Below are 12,577 nucleotides of genomic sequence, written 5' to 3' on the forward strand. Positions count from 1 at the left end.
GCCTTGCTCAGTGGGTTAAGGATCTGGCGTTGCCGTGAGCTGTGGTGTAGGTCAAAGACGCGGCTCAGATCCAGTGTAGCTGCGGCTATAGCATAGGCCGGCAGTTGTAGCTCTGATTCGACCCCGAGTCTGGGAACCTCCATGTGCCTCGGGTGTGGCCCTAAAGAAGAAGACAAAAGACCAAAAAAAAAAAAGAAAAAGTCAGTTATACAAAGACGTATTCTTTTTCACATCTCTGTCTTCTTTCCTTGGAGCTATTTGTCTAATCTTTTGCCGATATCCTACTCTCTTGAATACTACATCTTTATATCGTCTTGAAGTTGAAGAGTGTCCTTCAGCTTTGTTCTTCTCCTTCATTATTGTGCTAATATTCTGGGTCTTCTGCCTCTCTAAATAACCTTTGAAATCAGTCTATCAGTATCCACAAAATAACTTACTGGGATTTGGGTTGGGATTGCATTAAATCTATAGATTATTTCAGGAAGAACTGGCATTGTGACAATATTGAGTCTTCCCATTCATGAACATGGAATATCTCTCCATTTATTTAGCTCTTCCTTGATTTCCTTCACCAGAAAGTGTTCCTTGTATAGATCTTCCACATATTTTGTTAGATTTATGCCTAAGTATCTCATTTGAGGGATGCTAATGTAAATGGTATCATTTTAATTTCAGATTCCAATTATTCATTGCTGGTATATAGGAAAGCAATGGACTTTTGTGTATTAACTTTGTATCCTACAAGCTTGCAATAATCACTTATTAGATCCAGTAGTTTTCTGGTCAATTCATTCAGATTTTCTACATAAACAGTTGTGTAATCTATGAACAAAAACAGCTTTATTTATTTCTTCCCAGTCTGTATACGTTAACCTTCTTTTCTTTCTTTCTTTTTTAATTATTTTTACGGCCGCACCTGAAGCATATGGAAGTTCCCAGGCTAGGGATCGAATTGGAGCTACAGCTGAGGCCTATACCACAGCCACAGCAACACCAGATCCAAGCCGCATCTGTGACCAGTGCCACAGTTGTCAGCAACACAGGATGCTCCACCCACTGAGCAAGGCCAGGTATTGAACCTGAATCCCCAAGGAGATAACGTCTAGTTCTTAACCTGCTGAGCTATAGTGGGAACTCCTATTTCCTTTTCTTTTATTGCATTAGCTAGAACTTCCAGTATGATGTTGAAAGAGTGATGAGAGGGGATTTTGGAGGCAGTTACTAAGAGGCCTGACCACTGGTTAACCTGTAAGCTGGACTTGGGCAATCAGAAGCTCCTCACTCCCTCCCATGTCCTTGGAATGTGTGTTCCACTTGCCTTCCCCATGCTAGAATACCCAAGGATGCAGCCCGAGACAGTAAAGTGGTATTGAGACCATCTCAATAGTATGCATGACTGACCGCAGTTTAGTCCCCCGTATAAACTTTCAGGATAATGGCGAGAAGGATCAGAGATCTAGTTGTCTGATGGCTGCCAAGACAAGCCTCACAAATTTCCCCGCCACCTACCAATCTGGAGTGATTCCCCACTTCATTTGGGTTCTTTCTTTCCTTTTTTCCTTCCTCTCTCCTTCCCTCTTCCCTCCCTCCCTTCCTTCTTTTGCTTTTTGGGGCCACACCTGCAGCATATGGAAGTTACCAGGCTGGGGGTTGAATCGGAGCTACAGCTGCTGGCCTACACAACAGCCACAGCAGCGCCAGATCTGAGCCGAGTCTTCAAACTACACTACAGCTCATGGCAACGCCAGATCCTTAACCCACTGAGCAAGGCCAAGGATGGAACCTGTGTCCTCATGGATATAAATCGGCTTCTCAACCTACTGAGCCACAGTGGGAACTCCTCTTTGGGCTCTTTCTTTGCCTTCCATGTCAGGGGGCTAGTTTGCAAATCAATAGGATATATTCTTGCCTTATTCTTGATCTTAGCAGGAGAGCTCCTGGTATCTCACCATTAAGTATATTAGTTGTAGGTCTTTTGTAGATGTTCTTTACCAAGTTGAGGAAGTTCTCCTTTATTCCTAGATTGCTGAGAATTTTTGTAATTAATGGATATTGGATTTTTGTCAAATGATTTTTCTTCATGTATTGATATGATCATGTTTTGTTTTTTTTTTATTCTTTAGGCTTTTGATGTAATGGATTACATTAATCAAATTTTTTTTTTTTTTTTTGGCTGCAGCCATGGCTTGTGGCAGTTCCCTGGCCCGGGATCAAACCCACACTGCAGTTGTGACGTACACAACTGCAGCAACACTGTGAACGTTTGAGCTCTGAGTTTCTCAACTTTGACATTTTGGACTAGGTAATACTTCTTTGTGGGGACTATCCTGTACATTGTAGGATGTTTAGCAGAACCCTGTCCAGTAGCATGCCACAAGTCATGACAATCAAAATGTCTTTAAAAAGGGGGGGAGTTCCTTGGTGGACTAAGGGATAGGACTCAGTGCTTTCACTGTTGCAGGCAAGGTTCGATTCCTGCTCTGGGAACTGTGATTCCCGTATTAAGCGGACGCATGCCCTGGCCTTCCCTCCCCACACACACACAAAAAAGTCTTCAGATATTTCCAAATATCCCCTGGGAGCAAAACAGTCCCTGTTGAGAATCAATGTTTTAGTTAAACCAGTGTACAGTATAGTTATCTTTGATTCTTGTCTCATTTTAAGCCAAAAGTTATGTATATCATTATAATTAATATATCAGTATAACTTTTACTTCTGTTTCCAAGAGAAGAAACATCACCTCTCCCCAACACACACACACACACACACACACACACACACACACACACTTCTCACTAGCAATGGGGTTGATGTTGTCATCTGACTAGTAGGCAGTCAGGTTCCAAAATTCCATCCTGAGGACTGCTTTCTGGGGCCACACTTGGTACCAACATGCCTTAGTGTAGGCTCCTTATCTCCTGTGAACACTTTTTTGGCAAGTGTGGGAGCAAGGATCAGGAGTGAAGGGCAGGAGTTGTAAAGCAGGGAAGGAAGGAGAGCCATTGCAAGGATGCATGATCAAATTAGCCACTTCCGAAGGCCTTCAATTTTTTGATCCCGCAAGACAGTCTGAAAGCTGAATGAGGTATCAGAGGGGAAAAAGAGAGAAGCATGTATTCATTAGCTGTTGACTTCATTGGTCAAGGAGGTGTCCCATGAGGCATTAACCACTTCCCACTCCTGCACTTCTGGGTTGCACCTGTCCTGGGGCCGAACCATTCCTCCAGTCCTGGGACCCCTAAATCAAGACACAAGCCCTGATGCAGAAAGAAAATGAGACGCCTGAGGGTTGGACTTCAGGTGAAGCTCACTTGAGCTATACCTGCTGAAGCCAGAATAAGATTGGTGGGGGTGAAATAAGCAGCAGTGAAGCCAAGAAGATCTGGCAGGGGGCATAAGAAGTCTTTGATACACTTATGTGCCTGAATTCCTGGTACATATTCAACCAAAGTACCCTGGTACATATTCATTCCTGGTACATATTCAACCAGAACACCCTGCACATACACTAACCTCAGCCTTTTAATCTGTAAAAGGAGGATCACCACCTCAAGCTTGCTGGATTTTTCTGTGAATTAGAGATTCTGCCTGTATAAAGCCTGATTATGGTGTCAATGCAATAAAGACACTCTGCGTGTATGTGTGTATAACCAAGAGTCAGATGTCATTCCAGCCGAACATAAGGGCCCAGTGTGATGAGGCCAAAGTCACAGTTTCCACCTTTTGTGGGGAGCGAATTTGGCTTATGCTGCTTAGACAGCCAGAACTTGATCACTTTACAGTTAGCCTTCAGTGAGCTACTATTCCGTGCCCGACCCTGGAACGGCCCTGGGGACCAGGAGACCAGGTTCATTCCCGATCCTTATCCTCAAAGCACTCACAGGCTGGCAGAGATGGGCAAACAATAACCACTACCTTGGTAGAAGCAAGCACAGGGGACAATGGGCGCAAAAGAAGTCCTCGGAGTTGAAGTCAGGCTTTCCCTAGGAGGAAGAAGTGGTACTGAAATCTGGAAGGATGTGTCGGTGTTAAGCCAAGATTGAAAGCTGAGCAAAATGTTTCTCATCTACTCAGTGCAACTCAGTTGTTTACTGGGGCCCTGCCATAGTCAAGGTGGTGTTAGATGCCACAAGGGGACACGGGGGTGAGTGAGGCCAGTCCCTACTGCGCCCCCAGCCCTCGACCAGGGCATAATTTATACCTGCTGAAGCCGGGATAAGATTAGTGGTGGTGAAATAAGCGGCAGGTAAAGCCAAGAGGCTCTGTCACGTAAGAGTGAAGGAAAAATTACATTTAGCCAGGTATCTCTATTAACAGACAACATCCTGCCCTGGCTCACTCATTCTCAAACTCAGAAAGTAATGACTCTTATTCACTGGTTAAATTTTATGGCCAAAAAAAGAATGGGGGGATTGAAGACTTTTTTTTTATTTTTCGCCATCGTCTTTCCTTATGCGTTTTTGTTTTTTGTTTTTTGTTTTAGGCCGCGCCCACAGCATATGGAAGTTCCAGGCCAGGGGTGGAATCGGAGCCACAGCTGAGGGCCTAGGCCACAGCTCCCGGAAACGTCTGATCCTTAGCCCAGCGATGGAACCCTCCAACTCATGGTTCCTAGTCAGATTCGTTTCTGCTGCGCCACAATGGGGAACTCCTTAAGCTATTTTAAATTTCACTAAAAGGATAAAACAAACACAAAGTAAACCCCACTCTCCAGAGATTTCTCTGCTCCGCCCCCGGAGCGAGTCGAACTGTGGCAGACCCTGTAAATGTCTGTGAATGAGTGATCCAGGGCAGGAGGTTGTCTGTTAATAGAGATACCCCGCTAAATGTAATTTTTCCTTCACTCCCGCGTGACAGAGCCCCTTGGCTTTACCTGGGTCTCTTTAAGAGCCCGAGCCTCGCCGTTCGGAGGGGTGGCGGAGGGAGCGAGCTCTGGATGCTGCTGCCCGCTGGTCTCCGGAAGCAGCGTCCCCCGGAGCTGCTGTCTCTTTAAGGAGGCGGGGCTCTGCCCGGAGGAGGCAGAGAAGTTCTGCCCCCCGGATCTCCGGTTTCCGGCCACTCGGCGGGACCAGGATCTGAGCTGAATCTGAGGCCGGAGGCTTCCCGGGACCCGCTGGGCGTCGAGCCCCCCTCCCCGAGGTGAGGCCGCGGGGTGTGCGGGGCCGTCCCGGAACCAAGGGGGCCTGGGATCTCCTGTCTGCTCAGGGTCGCTACGGCCTAGCTCCTCCTCCTAAAACACTCACTGCCTCTGCTTCCTGGGCAGCCCTTTTCCAGACCACCCCAGGCTGCAGGGTCCCCATCACTCCAGCGCCTACTAATTGCTTGGCTGTGCACTAAGCGCCTTACACTCACTGTCTCATTTAATGGTACCCAACACCGTGTGAGTAGGTACGATTGTGAACCCATTTTACAGATGAGGAAACTGAGGCATCCCCGCCCCCCGCCAGAAGCCCGCAGTCGAACAGCGAGAAGCAGCAGAATTGAGAATGAAACCCAGGTCTGTCTGACTCCAGAGCCTGTGCCTTTAACCACTGGCTAGGCGGAACTGCCTTTGCTGTTTACTGCCTTCATAGGGCCACTCTCAAACCCCAGCTTCCCCTTCTTTATCCTTCCATCTCCAGGCTGCATCTGGCCTTTAAAAGACCCATACTGGAAGTGAAAATGGATGGAACCAATGGATCCCCGTTCCCTCTCCCACGAGTTAGTTTCTTTACAACAGTTTAAATAGTTTCTGATGCTAAATGGTTTTCTTTATCTAAACCTATCAAATCCCACTGAAAAAAGAATCTAGGGAAAGCAATACCGTTTCTACCACTGAAAAAAAGGTTTGTTTGCAGGTACTTTATTGTGATATCCTATGAAGTGTATATATTTTTCCTTTTTAGACATCCACAAATTTTCTTCCCACTAATTGGGAGAAGACCCATTGGCTGAATGGCAGCTGTAGATGACTTGCAGTTTGAAGGTACATCAGTTGGGTGCCCACCTTTTATGATCAGTATTTCTGCAGTCACAGCAATGGATTTCCATTGCTATATTGGCGCATATGTTAAGGATTATTTTAGACATCTTTTTTTTAATTTTTAAAATTTTTTTATTTTAGACATCTTGATGAAAGAATGTTTGCCACAGTTGAGTTATTCTGTTTGTCCACACCAGCTGTTTTGTTTTTTTTTTTGCCAAATAGCCCTTCAGATTGGTAACATCATAAATTTAGTGCAGTGATTACAGAAAATGTTTATAAAGTTTCTGCTTTAACACACATTTATTGAGCATCTAGTTTGTGATTAGAAGTCTACTAGATACAGGAGATAAAAAGATAAAGGAGGGAGTTCTTGTTGTGGCTCAGTGGTTAACAAATCTGACTAGGAACCATGAGGTTGCAGGTTCGATACCTGGCCTTTCTCAGTGGGTTAAGGATCCAGCGTTGCCGTGAGCTGTGGTGTAGGTCACAGACATGGCCTGGATCCCATGTTGCTGTGGCTGTGGCGTAGGCCGGTGGCTACAGCTCTGATTCTACCCCTAGCTTTGGAACCTCCATATGCCGATTCTACCCCTACCTTGGGAACCTCCATATGCCGCAGGAGCGGCCCTAGAAAAGGCAAAAAAAAAAAAAAGACAAGATAAAGGAGAAGAGTTTTACACTGTTGAGGTAGGTAGAAAGTGTAAAAAGATAATTAGGATGCAGTACAATTAGATCATTCCTTCACTGAATCTGTAAATATCTCATGAGTGTGACCATGAACCAGCTGTTCTAGTTATCAGGGTAGAAGAGTGAACAGTCAGTTTTTTCCCTTGTGAAGCTCTCAGTCTAGTGAGGGAAACATTCATTTGTGAAATGATCATTTAAATATATAACTACAGAAGTTCCTGTCATGGCGCAGCAGAAACAAATCCAATTAGGAACCATGAGGTTTCAGGTTCGATCCCTGGCCTTGCTCAGTGGGTTAAGGATCCAGCGTTGCCATGAGCTGTGGTATAGGTCGCAGACACAGCTCGGATCCGGCATGGCTGTGGCTCTGGGGTAGGCTGGCAGCTACAGGTCCGATTAGACCCCTAGCCTGGAACCTCCATATGCCATGGGTGTGTTCCTCAAAAAGACAAAAGACGAAAAAAATGTATATCTGCAAATTATGAAAGAACTGCACGAAAAGTTCCTAACTCATAACCCAGAGCCTGACTTAGGCTAGGGATGGAGGAATACACTTGCATGGTATTTACTGAATGGAGGGTGCTGTTCTAAGTGCTTTATAAATAGGAACTTATTTAATCCTTATGTCAACTTTATGAAACAGTTATTTGATTCTCCCTATCTTACCAATGAGGAAACTGAGGCTGAGAAAAATTAAGTCATTTGCCTAACAATTATAGTAAGTGGTAAAGCAGAGTTTGAACCCAGGCGTCACAGACTGTGTTGTCTTACTACTGTCTAAGGAAGAGATATGGTGTTTATTTATTTATTTATTTATTTTGTCTTTTTGTCTTTTCTAGGGCTGCACCCGCAGCATATGGAGGTTCCCAGGCTAGGGGTCTAATTGGCACTGCTGCTGCCGGCCTATGCCACAGCCAGAGCAACTCAGGATCCGAGCTGCATCTGTGATCTACACCACAGCTCAGGGCAATACCGGATCCTTAACCTACTGAGTGAGGCCAGGGATCAAACCCGCAACCTCATGGTTCCTAGTCAGATTCACTGACCACTGAGCCACGACGGGAACTCCGAGATATGGTGTTTAAAGAGAAATTTACTTCACCAGCAAATAAGGTCAGCTCCATCTCCAAAACACGTCTGGCATCTGACTCCTTCTCACCAGCTCTGCCACTCACCCACCATGCTCAAGGTCACCATCCTTGCTTATCTGGGTTACAAATAGCCCTTACCTTTCTTCTGGTCTCCCTGCAGCCCCCCATGCTTCCCTACAGTGTGTATTTTGCAGCCAGAAAGTCAGCCTGTGTCATTCCTTCAGAACCTTTCAGTGGCTCCCATCTCACAAGGGGTGAAAGGCCAAGACCCTTCTGTGCTCAGGAGGCCCAACGTGATCCAGCCCTCCGCTGCCTCTGACTTCACCTCCTGCCACGCTAGCCCTTCCTCCCTCCTTACCCCCATGGGCCTCGTCACTGTCCCTCATAGACTCCGGGTACACTGATGGCTCAGGGCTTTGGTGCCCTCCTTCTGTTTGGGACATTCTTCCTCCAGATTTGTTTTTCCACAGGATTTGTTCCTTTTCTCTGTTCAAGTCTCACTTCATTCCAGAGGCCCTCCTTGGTCACCCTGTCTGGGAGCACCATGCCAGGCAGTTCAGGTGTCAGGAACAGTGCGCGCAGAGTGCCTGGGGAGGGGGGAAGTTTGTTTCGTTTTTCATCAAGAAATTGAAAGCGGACCAACATCCCAGAGCACAGACGGTAGGCAAAGTTGGCACAAGGTGAGGTTTGAGCAGGCAGGGGCCACATCACACAGGACTTTATAAACCATGTTAAAGACTTTGCTCTCTAGAGAGAACCAGGATGCCGTGGGGGTCACAGAAGGCCTCTCCGAGAACGAGGGGTGGCATTCATTGAAAAAGTGGAGATCAGGACCCTTCAGGTGGAAGAGGTTGGGTCAGATGAGGCACAGAGGCAAAACACAGCATGGGATGTAGAAGCAGATAGGGTTGGTAGCAGAAATAAGACACACACCCGTCTTGTCCTCAAGGAGCTGAGATGGACAAACATAACTGCTGCAGAGCAGCACGTGCGAATAGTTGTCACGTGTGAGGTTCATACCACCTCTGCTCAGATCACACCACGCCACGTGCTGCTCTTCAGACGCAGGACAGTCTTCATCTTCTGGCTCTTGCTCATCCCATACCCTTTGCATGAGATACCCTCCCTAACCACTTCTGGCCGGGCTTCCTGTTGGCACTCTCTCAAGTAGCCTTTCCTAATCCCATCAACTAGATGAGTGATCAGCCTCCATTGAACCTCTTTGGACTTGGTCCCTCTGACATGACACCCTCCGCGCCTCCTTCTGGCATGTCTTTCCCCCTCCCCTGCCCCTTGTAAACTGCTATTTAAAAAATATGACTTATACTACATGTAATCAACATAAAAATTTTGAGAGTTTAAAAAAAATTAAATAGGAGACTTGGAGTGCCTGCTGTGGTGCAACAGGATCGATGGTGCCTCTGCAGCAACAGGGATGTGGGTTCAATCCCTGGCCCAGTGCAGTGGGTTAAGGATCCAGTGCTGCCATTCCCAGCTGTGGCTCAGATTGTCCCTGGCCTAGGGACCTCCATATGCCACGGGGCAGCCAAATACATACACACACACATACACATATGTGACTTAAATATATCTGCCTTGGTCTGATTCCCTCCAACAAAGTTATACCCATCTTTTTAAAAGTTAGCATCCTGTTTAGCCAATAATGATAGCTATAATTTTTTTTTTTTTTTGCTTTTTACGGCCACACCCCCAGCATATGGAGGTTCCCAGGCTAGGGGTCAAATCGGAGCTCTAGCTGTTAGCCTATACGACAGCCACAGCCACAGCAATGCAGGATCTGAGCTGCATCTATGACCTGCATCCCAGGTCACGGCAACACTGGATTCTTAACCCAATGAGTGAGGCCAGGGATTGAACCTGCAATCTCATGGTTACTAGTCAGATTTGTTTCCACTGTGCCACAATGGGAACCCCAACAATATTTATTATTATCTCACTTCATCCTCAAACTCTCTCTGTGAGTTAAGTATTATCTACATTGTACAGTTGAAGAAACAGAGACTGAGAGATAGATAGGGAGTGATTTGCCCAAGGTCATGGAGTATTATCTTAAACAAAGGACCATGTCGGAGTTCCTATCGTGGCACAGCCGAAACAAATCCGACTAGGAACCATGAGGTTGTGGGTTTGATCCCTGGCCTCACTCAGCAGGTTAAGGATCCGGCATTGCCATGAGCTGTGGTGTAGGTCACAGACACGGCTCAGATCCCGTGTTGCTGTGGCTGTGGTGTAGGCCTGCAGCTGTAGCTCTGATTAGACCCCTAGCCTGGGAAAGTGCATATGCCATGGGTGTGGCCCTAAAAAGACAAAAAAAAAATGGTTTACACGCTTTGACCTCGTGATCAAACTGATAGTGTTCACACCAAGGCAGTAACCCCAAAAACTTTCTCTTTTTTTGTGTTTTTGTCTTTTGAGGGCTGCACTCGCGGCATATGGAGGTTCCCAGGCTAGGGATCTAATTGGAACTGTAGCCACAGGCCTACACCACAGCCACAGCAACGTGGGATCCGAGCCATGGATCCGAGCCGTGTCTGCGACCTACACCACAGCTCCTGGCAATGCCGGATCCTTAACCCACTGAGTGAGGCCAGGGATGGAACCCGCAACCTCATGGTTCCTAATCAGATTCGTTTCTGCTGCGCCAGGGCGGGAACTGCCCAAAAAGCTTTCTTTACGCAGACCCTCCATATAGTGTTATTTGCACGAATGAAAAAGTGGGAAACACCCGGAACATCCAGTAACAGTGGGTTCACTGTGTTAACCGAGTAGAGTCTCTCTGCTCTTCCCGCCTCCAGCTGATAGACTATTACGTGACCACAGGGAAGACCACTGTGAAGACTGGTACCATAAGAAAAACTCATTTTTATATAATCTGTAGAAGGAGCAGGATACAAAATGGTCTCCATGGTACTATCACACTCTAAGTCAGTCCTTGGCACATGGTAGGCCGGCGGTAAATATCTGTTGAATGAATGATCATCACTGGCATGAATCTACTGTGTAGACAAGAGGAAATGTACTAAAGTTAATAGTGTTTGCCTTTATTTGGTTGAGATTAAGAGTGATTTTTATTCTGTGGTTTCTGCTTTCATTTTTGTCCCCGTATTTTCTGTAGTGATTAGATAGAACTCACTGGAAAAAATAACTTCCATTAGTTTGTTTGAACTTGAATCAAAGAAGAGAGGGTTAGATTGGTTACTTGCTCTGAGCCAGGCATTCAGCCAAGGACTTGCCTTAGGTACTAGTCATACCTTTCCCAAATTCTTTAAAATAAATATTATTCTCCCCATTGTATAGATGAGAACACTGAAGCTAATAGAGGTTAAGTTCCTTACTCAGGCTCAAATATTTAGTAGGTATCTGAGCCAGGACTAAAATTCAGGTCTGACTTCAAATTCTCTCCTTCATAATCGTTTTTCTCTGTCAGCTTGATTTCTAGATGAGGTTTTCTTTCTGAGCCTTTTGTCGTTTGTCTCAGATAGGGTCTATGGCAAAGCTGAGGTTGTAGCAGTTTGTCTTCAGGTGCAAAGAGCAGCATTTCCAGTGTGGATGAGTCTCTGATACGCTTGTGCTCTAACTGATTTCAGAATTTGCTGATTCAGCCACTTCTCTAGCAGCAAACCCAGATGCCACCACGATCAGCATTGAGGATCCTGGTGAAACCCCCAAACATCAGTCAGGACCCTCAAGAGGCTCAGGGAGAGAAGAGGATGATGAACTACTAGGAAATGATGACTCGGACAAAACTGAGGTTTGAACTTGTCTTTGAAATGTTTTTATCTTTTAACTTTTTAAAAAACCTCATTCGTACATTTATTCACTGTGTCTTGTGTGCCAGTAGAGGTGCCAAGCAGTGGCCACACAAAGGTAGATCGTGTGTGTGCCCTCTGCCTTGGGGGAGAAACAGACAAGCAAATAGACCATTGTTGCCCATGGGGTTGTGGGAGCAGAGAGAAGTGTTTACGGAAGGCTGCCTGGAGATAGTAGCACTCAAATTGAATCTTTTGGGGTTTTTTTGGCTTTTTTTTTTTTTTTTTTTTTTTTTTTTGCGCCTCAAGTGCGGCATATGGAAGTTCCTAGGCTAGGGGTCGAATTGGAGCTGTAGCTGCTGGCCTACACCATAGCCATAGCAATGCCAGATCCGACCTGCATCTTCGACCTGCACCACAGCTCATGGCAACACTGGATCCTTAACCCACTGAGCGAGGCTGGGGATCAAACCTGCATCCTCATGGATACTAGTCAGATTCTTAACTTGCTGAGCCACAAAGGGAACTCCCTTAAATTGAATCTTGATGAGGAGTTCCTATCGTGGCTCAGCGGAAACGAATCTGACTAGTACCCATGAGGATACAGGTTTGATCCTCGGCCTCACTCAGTGGGTTAAGAATCCAGCATTGCCATGAGCTGTGGTGTAGGTGGCAGACACAGCTCAGATCTGGCATTGCTGTGGCTGTGTCGTAGGCCAGCGGCTACAGCTCCGATTCGACCCCTCACCTGGGAACCTCCATATGCCTTGAGTGCGGCCCTAAAAAAGACCAAAAACCAATTGAATCTTGATGAAAGAAAAGGAGATAACTGGGGAAGAAGGTGGGAACAGGTGATCAAGGCAAAAGGAACAGTTTTGGTGACGTCGAAGGAGCATAAAACAGCCTGGTGCAGAACAGGGCATCTCCCGTCTTCATGTACACTGGGAGCACGATGTCCAAGACAGGAGATGAGGCTCACAGATAGGCAAGGACTCAGCCCATTGAGTATGAATTGTATTCTAAAAACTCTTGGGAACCACTGAAAGCTTCAAACAACATGACCA

General features: G+C 46.2%; 1 protein-coding gene across 4 annotated transcripts in view; it reads left to right on the forward strand.

The window, feature by feature from the left end:
• Positions 1–4,865: 4,865 nt before the first annotated feature.
• YIPF1 (Yip1 domain family member 1) overlaps positions 4,866–12,577 on the forward strand; it is a 44,724-nt gene continuing 37,012 nt past the window's right edge. For 2 of the 4 annotated variants that reach the window (XR_007136152.1, XM_047789038.1), the window contains exons 1-2: positions 5,920–5,965; positions 11,352–11,515. Coding sequence is in view for 3 of the 4 variants with exons in the window: in XM_047789038.1 (XP_047644994.1) it covers positions 5,935–5,965; positions 11,352–11,515 (195 nt within the window). In the remaining variant the exon portion in view is untranslated. Of the gene's footprint in view, positions 5,140–5,413; positions 5,498–5,885; positions 5,966–11,351; positions 11,516–12,577 lie in introns of those variants that run through there. The other 2 variants (XM_047789041.1, XM_047789040.1) reach the window with 2 other exon arrangements.

The sequence above is a fragment of the Phacochoerus africanus genome, chromosome 8 (genome assembly GCF_016906955.1).
Source record: "Phacochoerus africanus isolate WHEZ1 chromosome 8, ROS_Pafr_v1, whole genome shotgun sequence".
NCBI classification, from domain to species: domain Eukaryota; kingdom Metazoa; phylum Chordata; class Mammalia; order Artiodactyla; family Suidae; genus Phacochoerus; species Phacochoerus africanus.